The sequence below is a fragment of the Stegostoma tigrinum genome, chromosome 5 (genome assembly GCF_030684315.1).
Source record: "Stegostoma tigrinum isolate sSteTig4 chromosome 5, sSteTig4.hap1, whole genome shotgun sequence".
Taxonomy (NCBI): domain Eukaryota; kingdom Metazoa; phylum Chordata; class Chondrichthyes; order Orectolobiformes; family Stegostomatidae; genus Stegostoma; species Stegostoma tigrinum.
The window spans coordinates 91,164,684-91,180,773 of NC_081358.1; the positions used below are offsets into that span (position 1 = coordinate 91,164,684).

Below are 16,090 nucleotides of genomic sequence, written 5' to 3' on the forward strand. Positions count from 1 at the left end.
TCCTGTCACCAAGTCACTCTTTATTTACATGTGCACAATAAATGGGCTCTGACCAGCCAGCCCAGAGCCAGTCCCTAGAATGAGGAGAATCTGTGTTAGTCCTGTTTATATCTAAGGTTCAAGGTAACAGCCTCAATCAAAGATCACACAGTCAATGAGATCCACCTGGCCTTCGTTCCAATCACTACAGTAATTTTAATCTTCTCTGAGACGAAATCAAGAACAATTGAACATCTCCCAGGAAAACAGCCTTACTGAAATGACTTGCTAGACTGTCACTAGATTTACTATGAACAGTACTGCAGGCGGAATAGACCTTTTAATGACTCCACCACTCAGAAACTCTACCCCAACAAAGAAATGTAGAGGTTTTGTACAAACATAAGAACTTTTTTATTTTCCCTTTCCAAATAAAGCATAAATGCACTGCTTTACACAACTTCTGGCATATTGACATACTAGCTCCTCCATTAGCTGAACAAGTAAATTCAGGCCTCGTTTTGTATGAAGTATAACTAGGATGGTATGATCCATGGGCTGCACTGAGCTAATTGATCTCAGCCAGACTTGACTTAAATAATTCTAACTGCTTCGGGGCTAGGGTAGAATTCAATTTGATCACTATCAAACTCACTGTCTATGGAACAAAGGTTATTTTAAATTAAATTATCAACTGTAAAGCCTTGAGGTGTCCTGGAGATGTGAAATGCCACTACACAAGTACAGTTTATTTCTAGCCAGTGACCGTCTACTATAAAGTATGTGTGCAATGTCTGTCAACAGCGAGGTAGAAACAGAACTATACTTATGATCGTCAAAGATTACAACCAAACAAAATATTTAATAGCAAACTGCAAGGTAAACAACGTTTACTTACAATGTCTATTTCAAGACTCTATGACCTCCAGCAAACAGAATTAATATCTGTAAAACCAATCCCACTCATTCATTATTAGAGTCTCCTGGCATGATTGACAAGTTAGTTATCCAATTATCTCTATTCTAGATGATACCAAGTGTCTTTGTGCGTGGATTCCAAGTATAATACCATTGGGTTAGGCTTTAATATTTCCAATCATAAGATTGGATACAGGCTACAGCACCCATAGAAATACTCCTTCAATTTTCACAGTGTCAAATGGCATTGTGAGTGAATGCAGTAAACCTCATACTGTATTGCTGAATGCATCCAATTGCAGCATGCATGCAAAAGAGCATTTTAAATCACTTTTTAATATTTAAGACATAGTAATGAATGGAGCCTTCAAGTGCTGATGGTTAGCGCACTCTCTTTTCTGGGGCCTTAGTTTGAATTCTATCAGAATAAAGAAATGAAAATTTCTCCTTTGTATTATAAGGCCCCAAGATGATAAGCCAATTTACCATGCAAAAATAATTGGGCATGAATTGACAATGTCTTAATTGTCTCACTAAGTCAGCATCAGAGTAGTTGGTCTGAGAAATAGTTAAAATTAATGGATATCATTGGGATAGGCTGAAGTGAGTTTTATTCTAGTAAAACTGATAGATTGCTGTCACTGTACTTATTCAATTAGAGATAATTCTCAAGTCGATAAACTGCAAAACACGATTACAAAATAAAGCCCATGAACTTGGATAAGGTAATTACAGTATCAAAATATTTATCCAGAACTTGTAACCAAGTTTATAAACAAGGGTAAATAGAATCACAAAGTTAAGTCCAAAATTCCATTGTATGCATACATATTTTCATCCTTTCCTCAGCTGGATATGGCCTGTGGTTTTGTTGTGTTTTGAAACATGAAGGTGATATTTTCTTTCGCTTTTTCAAGAACAGGATCAGGGAAGTGCTGAGTTTCTCCAGAAAAGTGCTTCCAGTCCATCAGATCTGACATAGAAAGGTGTTTATGGGAATCAGACATCTCTGAATTATGGCCAAGTTGGCAGGGTCTAGGAGTCGCAGCCTTTTTAGCAGTGAGATTAACTGGAATGAAAGCATCAATTCATTTGAATAATAGAGTTTCATAAGAACCTTTTTATATTTTCAGAACTGTTCTAACAGTTAAAACTGGCGAAGTCCAGCCTTTGACTATAACACATTATCAAGCATTCACTTTGGGAAATTTCATAAAGAAGCTGATAATGCAATGAAAACAAGGGTAACCAAAGTTTGCAGTAAGAGAAAGGGCCTTAAGAGAGGGCAAATCAGGAAGAAAAAATTTGGCTTAAAAGGAACAGGTATACGAAATCAGGAAATAATTCAAATCAAGGGGAAAAGGCAGCAGAATCTGAGAAAAGCAAACAAATTAAATCAAGCTGATTTTTAAAAGATCACAGAATGAAATATACTATACTAAAGCTTAGTTAACATACCGTATGTTCAATATATCAACAAGAGTAAAGGGTGGGTTTCTAAGGCAACTCCAGGCCAATCTTAAGGGCTACTTATGTGCTGCAATATATATATAAAATGGTTTGGCCTTTTAGACAGTGTGATAACACCAGGATGATGATGCTTTGAACAAAATTACCTCACTGTCAGCCAACAGTTTAACTGACCAATGAACATTCCAGTTCTGCATCAATGATACTAAGGAAGATTCAGCAGTCAAGCAACATAGCTAAGCCCAGTAATGCAAAGAAATCTGCTGATGCCAACATAGTGAACAACATGCATGTTTCTGGATAGGAACATTTTAATTTTTCTTCATATTAATCCTATTATGGAATAAATTAATGCCAGAACCAGCGAGGGAGATTGGTGGAAATTATATTTGTTCTATAGATTAAGCAATAAAAATAACTCTAGAACTAAACTGGAGATGTGGATTAGAGTCACGTTGGCAGATTTGGGTCAATGTGATATCCCAACATGTGATAAGGGATAGGACTGAGTGTGTATGTTTGCTGGGTAAGAAAGTCTAAATCTTCACTTCGTATTAGCCTAATTTAGTTGGTAGTTGACATTAAAATGAAACCTATAGTTTGAAATATGTAGAAGGTAGCCTTAAGAAAGGTTTTGCAGTGAAAGAGCAGATTAATTAAGAACAAGCTGAAATTGAACCCTCATCAATTGACTTAGCTAGGCCTTTCATGTTTGGGATATATACATTTAGCAAGTAAACTCAGTTCAAGTTATTTTCTGGGTAAGAAAGTCTCAACATACAATTTGTATAAATCTAACTGTTTAATTTAGCTTGCATTGGATGAATCTGAAATCTACAGTTTAAATTCTGTAGGTGCTAGCCTCAAAATGATTTATTTCTTCCAAACTGTACAGTGAAAGAGATTAATTAAGAATCAGCCGAAATTAGAACATATTTGAGTGACACAGATAGACCCTTTTTGGTGTGAGCATATACAAGTAGCCAACTTAATGCAACTTAGCACCTGAAAGTGAAACAGAGTGTGCTGGAGTTCAGCATCTGAAGGAGTTAAGTTGAGAAAGGAGAGGGGTATTTGGCTGTTTTCTAATAAATAAAGTAGCTGATTAGAAAGAAGATTTTTAATTTCACCAAAGATATACATGATATTCACTGTGTTGGCATCAGCAACCACATTGTGCCCAAAAGACAAGTGATTGTTGAGTATTTCTAGTCTTTAATGTAAAATTAAACTATTTGGTTTGCCAGTTCTTTCTTTTTCTCATTTTTTTCTTATAAATAGTTTTTGAGATCTAAAATCAGTGGGAAAATGAATTGGAATAAAGGATAACATGCAAAGTTCAATGATTTATAATATGGTAGAGATGGCAGATCACATGTTGCATGTCTGCCACAGCATATAGGAGCTGCTGGATGGCAAGGTCATCCAGAGTGAACACATTTGAAGCTTGAGCAGCTTGGATCCAAGGTGTGGACCTCGAGTCCAAGCTGCAGACACTGTTCCACATAATTACCTGGACTCTTTAATCCAAGAGGCAATCATAACCCTCAGATTAGTTCATTCACATTTGTTCTGCAATCAGGAGCAGGAGGCTGTGACTGCATGAGAGGTAGGTATTGGAACCCATACATGATAGCTTTTGAGGAGCCTCAGACCAGCAACTGTCCAACAGTAATGAGGTCTTTGCTGTGTGGACGAAAGCAGGGACTGCAGGGAGGCTCAGGGAACACACTGTGGCAACATGATACAGGAAACCATTCAAGTGGAGGAGTCAATACAAATATAATATTATCAGAGGAAAATATAATTAGGGATACAAATACTCTGCATCCATCAGCATGAATCCTGAAGGCTGCGTTGCCTGTGTAGTTCCACGTTAAGAACATCTCCTTAGGACTGAGGAATGTAGAGAGAGAGGAGGGATTCAGTTGTTGTCATCTACTTTGCTACCAATGACATTGATAGGACTAGGAAGAAGGAACTACGGAAAGATTTTCAACAGTTAGCAGCTAAATTAAAAAGCAGAACCTCTAAGACAATAATCTCAAGATTACCACCAGAGCCATGGGCAAATAAAGATAAGGTAAATAAAGTGAAGTAACTAAATGTGTGGCTCAACGATTGATGTGCGAGGAAAGAGTTTCAGTCCAGAGGGCACTGGCACCAGTACTGGCTAGAAGACAGCTGTTACTGTGTGACAGGCTTCACTTGAAAAATGCTGGAATTAGTGTCCTGGTGAATAATTGGCACTGGACAAAAGGCATTATTCCAGTTGGTGGGGTGGCAGGGAGATTGGGTGGGAAGGTCTAGAGAAGGGACACGTTAGCTCACAAAGCAGAAAACTATGGCAAAATTGCAGGGCAGCTAATTAGACAATGATTCCCAGAGTGGGACTGCAATGGACAGAGTGCATAATCATTTTCGAAAAAAAGCAAGTATGGTCAAAATGGCAACAAGGTCAAATTAATCGCACTTCAATGCACGTAGTATGCACAAAGTACTCAGAAGAACATAAATGAATTATCTTAAATAGCATAGAATAGTAATTGTTTTCACTTAATGGGATGATCTTTAGCCACTATGGAGACACAGTAACAAGGAGATCAAATCTGGAAGACAAATATTCACAGATTTGTGATTGTTCAAAAGGGGAAGCTTTAAAAAGCTTGGTGGTGGTGGAGTAACTTTGTGAATATGAAATGGAATACGTGCAATAGCAAGAAATGATCTTGCATTAGAAAATGTAGAACTATGGGTGGCAGTAGGAAATAACAATCGCAGGAAAAAAAGATGCTAGTGGGAAAATTCTGTTGTAAGCCCAGAAAAGGTTCACTAGATGATCTTGAATATGGAAGGATATTCTTGAGGAAAAATTGAGTAGATGGGCATGTACTCCTTGGAGGTCAGAAGAATGGCATGCAATCTTTTGAAAACATACAAGATTCTTAAGCGAGTGCAAGGGTAGCTGTGGAGAGGTAGTTGCCCTTTGTAGGAGAATCTGGGACAAATGAGCATAATCTCAGAGTAAGGGAGTGCCCATTTAAGACAGACGAGGAAGAATTTGTTATCTTAGAGGGTGATGAACGTGTGGAATTCTGTACTGCAACGGGCGGTAAAGGCTGGTCTTGTAAAAAAAACTGTCCATCTAAACCTTGAATATTTTAAATGTAAGGGAATCAAGGATTATGGGGAAAAGGCAGGAAAGTGGAGTTGAAGGTTTTGAGATCAGCTATGGTCTGAATGAATGAGGAGCAGAGTTGAGGTCAATGGTCTACATGTTGTCTTAAGTGTTATGAGCACTGCATAAACATAGTGAACTCAAATGTTTTGTTACTTGAAGTACAGGGTAAAGTCTTTTTAAGGCCATGTGACTTGGGCTATGGTGAAATTTGAGACAGAATCAGATGAGAAGTTCACAAGGACCATCTTGGCGTCACTGGCATTTCACCGCATCATTTTATGCTATTGCTGAGTGTTTTAGAAAGTTTGTCAATGAGTGGCAAGATGCCAATTGAGGGGTTTCACAGCTCGTTAAACACCGCAGTGAAACCATAAGACATGATATTGTCCTTTTGTGCACTTTTCCCCCTCAACCAGAGCTACCAGACTTATATTGCTTTTGTCTTGCCTTAACAATTACCACAGCCACAAAACCAGAAAGCTTGTCACTGTTGAGAGTAAGCCTCAACTCAGTCAAGAGAGATCATGTCAGGGGTCTCAGAACAGTAAGTAAAGAACAGCCTCCAATACAGTCCAGGTGCTTGGACACTGTCAATTTGGAGTGGTGAGAGTCAAAATCTTCTCCTCATAAATGGTGAGAAGATCCCACCAACAATCCTGACTCTTTCTGGCCTAATGTAGGCTGTTGTCTTCTTGGAAAGCGAGAAATGTAGGTTTTACAGGCATGAAAGTGAAGTTGTAACTTACAGTGCAGATGTGGACGTGTCTCAAGCAAGTGATTATGTAGAGCAGAGGGCATCCAGGGTTGGAATATCATAGGCTGGATGGTGAGAGCAAGTGAAGGATTATTCTGTAGGCAACAGTGTGAGTGGTAGAGCATGAACCTTGGTGGGGGAGTGGGTACAATAGCAGAAATAGAAAGAGATAGCAAAATTACAAGGAGCAGAGATAAGATGGTGGCATTTACACTTGCAGAATGAAGAAGGTTATTGACCTTCTTCCTATATTTCCAGGCAACCTTCAGATGGATGAGCCTATAACGACACTGGTGGTAACCCCAGGTCAGCTGGAATGGTCGGGTGTTGTTGCCTCCTCTGGTGGTCCTGGAGAAAAGGACATATTATGTCTTCACCATTTACTCCACCAGGACTTCCACGATCCTATGCATACAATGAGGTTCCAATTTCCCTTGTCTGGATTGAGACTGATGATCAGCCATATTCGTATTGAATGCTGGAGCAGTTGTGGGGTGTCAAATAGCCTACTCCTGCTGCTACCTTCTATGTTATCCCTGAATCCACTTCTAGCCCTATGAAAGCTCTCTAACCTTCCAACTTTGACCTCTTGCCATATTCCCAATTTTTGCGCACTCTGCCACTGGCAATTCAGCCTTCACTAACCAAGACTATCTGGAATTCTTTTCTGAAGCCCCTCTGCATCTTAAATTTTCCTTTTGGGTGCTCCTCAAAAATGGCTGTATCTGTCATGACATCTGTTTGTGTGGCCTGATGTCAAATTATGCTTGATAGAGTCCCTGTGAAGCCCCTTGTGATATTTTAATGAACAGAAGGTGTCATAAATATAAATTGGTAATATTGCTTAAGATTCCTCACAGTAGAGATTCCAAATTTTCATCATGAAGTCAGCAGGGAAATTAGTTGCTTCCCCACAAAAAGAAGGACCCGCTCAGGTTAAGTTTTAGTGCATGGTCACAGAAATTCATGTGAATTGGTCAATTCTGTTATGGGCAGATATCAAAAAAGAAAAACATATCTACTCTGAACAGGTGCTGGTACTCTTGATTCAAAGATAATCAATCTAAAGAGACATTATACTTAAAAGTTTCACCTTTATTAGCATCTTGGGCTTACTTCTACTGCAGGAGGTGGATATTGTAATAATTATTTTACCTCTACTTTATCAGTACTTAATTAATATAGGTTTCTGACATTCATCAAGGCCCAGTGCTTACCTATCGGCTGTCCATTTCCTAAACATTTGCAGTACAGGAGATCATGGGTAAGGCAATTAGAGTCTTCTTCTAGTTGGAAGAGATTTCGAAGTTCTTCTAAAGAAAAGCTGGCATGCTCACTCTTCTTTTTTAGGTCAACCACTGTTCCAGATAAACTTTGTTTACTGACCTGCCGCTGATAAATCTTCTCTTCTATGGTCCCTGTAATGGAAGAACGCCTTAAATTTCTTTCCTGATAATGCACATCTCATCTAAACGTCTTTTACCAACTGATCCCACCACGACCCATTGCTATCATTACATATTGGCTAAGGTTAACCATCTAGCTGAAGCACGTCAGGAAAATGAATAAATATTTACAAGCTTACAGGGCACAAGTGTGATGATGGGATTAGCTGAGCAAAGAGCTAATGCACACCCAAGGCAAAATTGTCTTCTGATCTGCTGTAAATTTAAATATTCAATAGCTGCCTAATAATTATTGTTAGATATATATCTTCTTTTCCTTACATACATTTACATCCACCTGAGAGGCAGACCAGGTGTCAGTTAAGATCTCTCTCACTACTGCACTGGAGTACAACTGCAGAATTTGTTCTGAGGAAGGGTCACCGGACCTGAAACATTAACTCTGATTTCTTCTTCACAGATACTGCCAGACCTGCTGAGTTTTTCCAACAACTTCTGTTTTATTTCCCAGATTTTGTGCTCAACTTCTCAGGTGGGATTTAAACCCATACCTATTTAAATTGGAGTCAAAATGTTACCAACTAACAGTGGCAACTCATAGATCTCACAGAGCAGATCACTCTCTTCAGTCACAAGTTTGTAACATCAGAAAGGATAAAACAAAAAGAATAAATACTGTTTTATTTCAGACTTCAATTGCAAGGCTCAAAACGACGCAGAATAAAAAGGTGGGACTTACCACATTTTATAACTGTTGGTCAACCTTTATAAAAGGCACATCAGGACAAAACAAAATCACTAAATAAATTTAAAATACTGTAGGCACATCCTGTCGGCATTAGAAAAATACCGCTTTTGAGGAAAATGCATTTAACTTAACCAATTGGAGCTTTTAAAGCCTAATCATAAAATCAAAACTTCACAATGTAATTAATCAGTGTTTTAAATGCCAGTATGTTTACTGCTTCCATAAAACTAACTTAAAGTCAGTGAAAAGCATGGAAAATATGAGCAACCAGTGACATTTACTGAGACTGATGATGCAGCACCATGATTTAAAAATGAACTCAACTACTGAAAGTCACGCCAAATCATTTCAAAATCTGCAATTTTATGGTTTTAACATTCTTGAGGTGATTGATTTGTATTCACAGACAAAAGGACAGGGACAGATGCAGAAGTAAAAGTGTTTGAATTTTCTAGTGATTTATGGAGGATGAAACTGTTAATTTGTCAGGAAACTTGGATTAACATCAACTGCAAAGGCTAATGAATAGAGTTTCCACAGAGAAGCAATCTTCTCCATTTATAATTCAATTGATGTGTTTTTATTAGCGAAAAAAAGTTGCTACAATGAATAGCCATCAATTTTTTTTAATAAAGCCATCAGTGTTTTGGTTAAAAGATTTCTAAAATTTGTAACTGTTTAGACAGAGGGTTATGAAAAATATTCAGTTTAAAGTTCTATTTATCTGTTGCAGCCATACGCCATCTTGTGGCTGATTATGGTAATAGGTTTTACACAGTAAAACAATTTGCTTTGAGTGAGATAATGGGAACTGCAGATGCTGGAGAATCCAAGATAACAAAGTGTGGAGCTGGATGAACACAGCAGGCCAAGCAGCATCTCAGGAGCGCAAAAGCTGACCAAGGGTCTAGGCCCGAAACGTCAGCTTTTGTGCTCCTGAGATGCTGCTTTGCCTGCTGTGTTCATCCAGCTCCACACTTTGTTATCTTGCTTTGAGTGAAGCTTTTTCAAATGAGGCAATCTCAATTTCTTGAAAATTACAGTCATTTTTCAAGCATGAATTTCAACACCTGCTCTTTCTGCTTTTGGAAAATAGACTTTTAGGAACCAAAATAACTCCATGGAGGCCAGTATCGTGTCATCAAGTCACAATTTATTTAGATGTGCATAGTACTTGACATTGGTCCGGCTTCCTTCGAGATAGCTCTCAGAGTGAACAGAACCTCTGACAATCCTGTTTATATCTGGCAGCCAGTGCTCCCTGATTGGCCCAGGTTAACTGCCCCAATCAAGGATCGCCATCACTGAGATCCACCTGGTCCTCATTCCATTCACACCATTCTCCCCGAGAAACCCCCTCAACCCCCACGATGTAGGCCTGTTCTTTTTTTTTGTAGTGTCTCCAGGGATTTTCTCATCTCAGATCTGGCTCCCCCACTCTAACTTGGACATGAGGGTTGCGTGCTAGTCCGTAGTCCAGAGCACCTCTGGCAGGGTTCTTCCTCTTCTTCAGGTGGTACGAGTGTGGAGTCTGTATCCATCTAGTTCTCGAAGATTTTTTTGATACCTGACAGATGGGGAGACTCTCCCGAAATGCATCTCGCTACACACTACAGTCTGGTACACGCCAGCTGTGTCCAAGTCAGAGGAACTGGAGCTGGGGCAAAAACATCCCAGGAGAAGTTACAAGAAAAACAGCAGCACCTCCGCCAGTCAACTTAATCTTGCCAAAACTCCCAATATGGATTCTACGGTTTCTCAAACTGTTAACGTCTCAGAGTTTGAGGCGACTTGGGTTTGTAATATCTACTCTTGAAAGGTTTTAAGTATCTGGTGCCACAGGGAAAGTTAGGCTCCTAATGACTGAAAATGCCAGTCCACGAGCAGTGAGAACGATTACTTATTGCGTTTCATCTGTCCCAATGTCGTTCATCCAGAAAAAATAACACTTTTTCTACATTCTAGGCCACAGACAGCAGGATAAAACGAGTCAAGCTTCCCAAATACAGGTGTGATGCCTGAAATGCTTACTGCAAATCAAAAATGACTGTTGCAGCAAATTTTCTTCAGGCGCATACTGTTTTCCCTCATCACCACTGAAATAACTTCACAGAGGCTGGTAGCTCATCACCAAGTCACCCTTTACTTACTTGTGCACCCTACATGGTCTCTACACAGGGTCTAGAGCCCATCCCTAGAATGAGGAGACTCTAAATCTCCTGTTTGTGTCTGCCAGCTGGGGCTCCCTGTTTGACCCAGGTGAACAAACCCAATGAAGGATCGCATGGTCAATGAGATCCACCTGACATTCATTCCAATCACTCGCAAAAAGCATAAGATGAAGTTCCACAGATAATAGATTATATAGCTATTTCAAATGGTTGCTGATTTCTATGCACATTTACTTCATTCTTTACCAACAATTCACTAATATATGCTTAAACATTAAATGAATAATATTGAAAGTTAACTAGTTATAATAAAGGCACGCACTCATCAGAATACAGTGGATTCTTTGGCAAGAAATAGTCATTTGAAGGAGGATCTTATTAGCATAAAAACATTATGTGGAGGTTCCAGTGTTGGACTGGGATGGACAAAGTCATAACTCATACAGCACCAGGTTATAGTCCAACAGGTTTATTTGAAATCACAAGCTTTCTGCGCACTGCTCCTTCGTCAGGTGAAAGCTTGGAATTTAAAATAAACCTGTTGGGCTATAACTTGGTGTCGTGCAACTTCTGAGTGTTAAAAACAATTTAAGAAAATTTATAACTGATAAATTATTGTGTAACTGGTTAGTACCAATTCTTTAGTAACTACATTCTTGCAAGCCAACTTTGCTTTTTTTTCCAGTATCCTTCACCAATTTTAATGCAGTGAAACACTTAAAGATGTTGCCATGAATGCTATTTGCATTTGGCTATTTCTTGAACATTAGATCATTGATCAACCCTTATTTTGCCCAGTTAACTCAAGAATCAAGGCAAGGTGCATCATAGGTATTTTAGGTATTCCGGATATAGTGATTATAGCAAGGTTAGCCAACTGGGCCTCAGAGTATGAATTCGCCGATTGGGGCTGTTAATCTGTCCAATCAGGGAGATGTGGCTGACATAAATGGATGAAAAAAATCTGACAGAACTGCGGATGCTGTAAATCAGGAACAAAAACAAAGTTGCTGGAAAAGTCCAGCAGGTCTGGCAGCATCTGTGAAGGAAAAAAACAGAGTTAATGTTTTGGGTCCGGATGCCAGGGATATTGAGTGCCTGGAATGCCTACTCAGTGACAAATTGTCAAAGGCTATGCATTTTTAAATAAAGGGTGATTGGTGATGGGATGCCAGTCTCCAAAGAGTTTAGGATTTTAAACAAAGCATAAACTGGTTTTTGCAGTTGGATAGATATCTAACCCATCAGATTGAGGATTTCTACACAAAGCTGGCAGGATGTTTGTCCTTCACAAAGCTTGACATGAGCTACGCTTCCATTTACAGCAGGATTGTCAGAAGTATGCCACAGTTAAAACCCATAAGGCCTTATGAAACTGCAAAATGGGTGTATCATCAGCCTGTACAATATTTCGGCAGATGATGGGGAACAATTTACAAGGTCTACCTCAGGTCACCATTTACCTAGATGATATCCTGATAACAGGGAGAACTAATAAGGAACCCTTAGAGAACATGGATATAGTTCTAAGGCATTTTTCCAGGGCAGGTATATGCCTAAAAAGGGAAAGTGTTCCAAGTGATCTACTTATGCCCAAATAGAAAAAGAAGGATCAGCAGTCATATTTGGAGTCAGAAAGTTTCACCAATACCTTTATGGGTGAAAATGTGTGCTAATCATGAACCATAAACTCCTACTTAGTCTGCTTAACATAGCACCATTCATAGCTTCAGGCCACATTCAGCGGTGGGTTCTAATATAAAGTGCTTGTAATTACAAATTAGCACATTGTCCAGGAGGCCGGGTGAGTAGCAAATGTGGATGCATTGAGCTGCCTTCCATTAGCAAATATGCCACCATGATAATAGAAGAGCTGCTCATGACATTGAACTTTCTGGCCACACTACCAGTTACAGTTAACAATATCAGAATTTGGACATACAAAGATGCCCTTTCCAACTGAAACAATTGGTGCTAATGGGGGAAACCAAGGGGCCATCACAGCTAGAATTAAAACCTGTTTCGGGCCAGGAGAGGCAGGATGGCATTTTGTTACGGGGAGCAAGAGCGATTGTCCCGAGCAAAGATCACCATCAAATACTGGCTGAACTCCACCAGGGCTATCAAGGGTCTCCAAAATGAAGATGTTGGCTAGAAATTATGTCTGGTGCCCAGGCCTGGAAGCAGATATATTCATTTTTGTGGAGAAATGCCTAGAATGCCAACAAGGAAAACAATTACCACCGGTACCTTCTCCACACCCATGGAAATGGCCAGGTAAACCTTGGATTTGGTTGCATGCTGACTAGGCAGGCCCTTTCATGGGTTCGATCTTTTTAGTCATTGTAGATGCCCATTCTAAGTGTTTGGATGTGCAAAGAGTCCATTCATCAAATACGGTAGTGACGATAGGAAGATTACATACAAATTGTGCAACACACCGCATCTTGGAAGTACTGGTCACAGATAACAGACCATCGTTTACCAGCAGGGACTTCAGTTGCTTCTTAAAGTTGAATGAGATTCAACATACTAGGACCATTCTGTACTCACCAATGACTCAACAGAAAAAGCGGTCCAAACTTTAAAGGCTGGGCTGAAGAAACAAATCCAATAAGGATCTTATTTGATTATCGGACCACCCCACTTGCAAATACAGGGATAGCACTGGTACAAATGCTAACATATAGAAGACAGCACACCAGTCTGATCTTCCCTGAACTCGGAGAGGGATGGAAGGGTGAAACGGCATCAGAAACTCCAATGCTGAACCCAAGGTTCCTGCCAAGCAGAAGAGACATTTTGATATGGGGGACGAAGTTTAACACAAGAATCGTGGAAATGGCCTTGCATGGTTAAGACAAATGATTGACAATGAGAACAGGACTAATGACATACAAAGCTCAGGTAGGTGCAGTGAATAAGCATGTGGATCATTTGAAAGCTGAAAATTTGCAGGCTGCATGGAAGCAAAACTGTCCCTGTCCCTAGGAACCTTCAGAAATACTTCAGGGACTCAGTTTCAACATCTCCATCAAACATTGTCGAAGCCTCTGATCAGAGACAGATCTGATGGAAGTAGCTGCCCCAAAGCTTCTAACTCAAGAGAAGGAAATGAAAGTCTACAAGAGATGCTCCAGATGCAAGAAACGAGCCCCCATCATGCCTCCCATGTTGGATTCCAAATTGGAGAAACCTAACCTGGTGTTAAAATGCTCCCAGAGGCTCTCAAAGGAATCGACTGTGCTGTGTCCGTGGACTCAGAGGGGGAGGGATGTATTGATTGTAACGAGGTCAGTCAGCTGGGACGTACTGGAATATGAATTCCCTCTGGTCCAAATGGGAGAACTGGCTGACATAAAAGAATGAATGTCAGGGACACTGAGCCTCTGGAACAAAAACAGAAGTTACCGGAAAAGCTCAGCAGGTCTGGCTGCATCTGTGAAGAAAAGATTTAGGGTTAATGTTTCGGGTCCAGTGACCCTTCCTCAGAACCCTAATGCCTGACTCAGTAAGAGTCAGTTGTCAAAGGCTTTGCATTTGTAAATACAAGGTGATTGATGATGGAATGCTGGCCTGTACAGAGTTATTTAAATAGGGTAATTCCACATTTCTGGACTACTGTCTGCGAGACTGCTCTCATATCTCCACCAGCATGAACACTGGCAAAAGGGAACACAGGATATCAAGTAGGAAGAGGAAGTTGATTTTATTCCTCACTAGTAAATGGGTAACATAGCTATCTTTTATATATTTTCCAACCAATTTTTTCAGTGATGTTATTATACACGCCTGGAGAAGGTAGGAGTTGAATCTATGCCTCCTGCCTGAAGGTTTTATCGAATAGTTTATGACAATCAGTCAGTTATGCTCATTGGGTAGCCTGTAACATCCAATTTACCTTGTCACGGATCCACTTATGATCTTACTCCTAAAACCTTTGTAACTACGTGTTATGGTTACTCTGCTCCTGAGACTAGTATCCCACATATCTGAAGGACAAAATCCATGCTTTCCATTGTAATAGCACTGAACACAGCTTCTGTAATACCTCGCATCACTGTTTCATGCAATAAAATCTTCAAACAAGGTTACCTCTACCGCTTAACAGAAAAAAAAAGTTGTTCAGGTTATTGAGAGACAAATCAAAACAACATCTAATTTTTAAATTTAGAACCTAAGTCTGTTAACTTTCAGCTAGCATTTGAAGGGGCATCAATACTCAAACTGCAGTTAAAACTTACAACTGCGAGAATTATTATGGAATAAGGTGCCAAAACAAACCTGTTGTTAGTAGTCTGTAAATATGCACAGGTCTCTTTTGACCATCTCTCCATACTCTGGCCATAGCCTTGAGGAATAGAAGCACATAAAATTATTCGTTGCAATGAATAGCAGCCTTCAACTCTGTGTGTGCACTAATGCTCAAATACATTGCATTGGTAGTAGTGGACACAGATGAAATTAGCTCTAAGGGTAGGCTGCTTTCTTAGCACATGAGATAGTTGGATCAATGTTCACATTCTCCACTTTGGCAAGTTCAATTAAGGCATTTAAAAGGGAATTAGATAGTAATTGAAAAGGAACTTGCAGAAGGCAGGATAATGGCACTAAATGAGGTGTTCATTTGAACATCTAGCACTGATACATTGGAAAACAAGATAAGGAGTAAGCTGCTCAACCCATCAAGCTTAATCTGCAGTTTTGTTAGATCCTGATTGGTCTTCTGCACTGTAACAAATCTGTGATTCTCGTGGTGCAAAATTAATCTTTTTTCCCCAGTGTTGCTAATGTCAGGTCATGAAGTTTGGAACTACACTAAAAAGTATCCCTGCTGTTATCATACCTATGTACAGATCTCTCTTTTATTAGCGTTAATCTATGTCTGCATCTTCTCTATAGCTGTAACACTACATTCTTCATTCTGTTCAATTACCCTGATGGACTTACATAAGACATAATCATCTTGTTACCACACAGGACAATACTTTTCGCCTTATCTCGGTACGTGTGACAACAAATCAAATCAAACATAGGAGATGAGGTTCAGTGCCGAAAATGCAAGGTGATTGATTTTAGTGGTAAGAATGAGGAGAAATTAGGCATTATAAACTGTACCAGGGGAATGGGTGAACAGAAACGTCTGGGTGTGTTTGGGCACAAATCCTTGAAGGTACCAGGGCAGGTTAGCAAAAGTCTATGGAACTATAGGCTTTATGATTAGAAACAGAGTACAAAGGCCAGGAACTTATGTTAAACCTTTGTACAACACTAATTCGCCCTCAGCTGGTATTGCATCAAAATCTGGGCACCACACTTTGAGAAGCTTTGAAAAAAAATTTAATATAACTTTCTCGAAGCTAAAAGTCTCACGATATCGCATTGTAGTGGTGGATTACTTCCAGACATATTGAACTTTGAAGTAAAATAATAAAAAGGACATGTAGCCCATAGATGGTTGAA

General features: G+C 39.6%; 1 protein-coding gene across 3 annotated transcripts in view; it reads right to left on the bottom strand.

Annotated features, from left to right (window-relative positions):
* Positions 1–16,090, bottom strand: part of rad54b (RAD54 homolog B) — a 134,472-nt gene continuing 118,382 nt past the window's right edge. For all 3 annotated transcript variants that reach the window (XM_048528844.2, XM_048528843.2, XM_048528845.2), the window contains 3 exons: positions 14,912–14,978; positions 7,520–7,720; positions 1–1,966 (listed from right to left, as the gene is read on the bottom strand). In XM_048528844.2, coding sequence (XP_048384801.2) covers positions 1,743–1,966; positions 7,520–7,720; positions 14,912–14,978 — 492 coding nt within the window. In that variant the 3' untranslated portion in view covers positions 1–1,742. The remainder of the gene's footprint in view (positions 1,967–7,519; positions 7,721–14,911; positions 14,979–16,090) is intronic.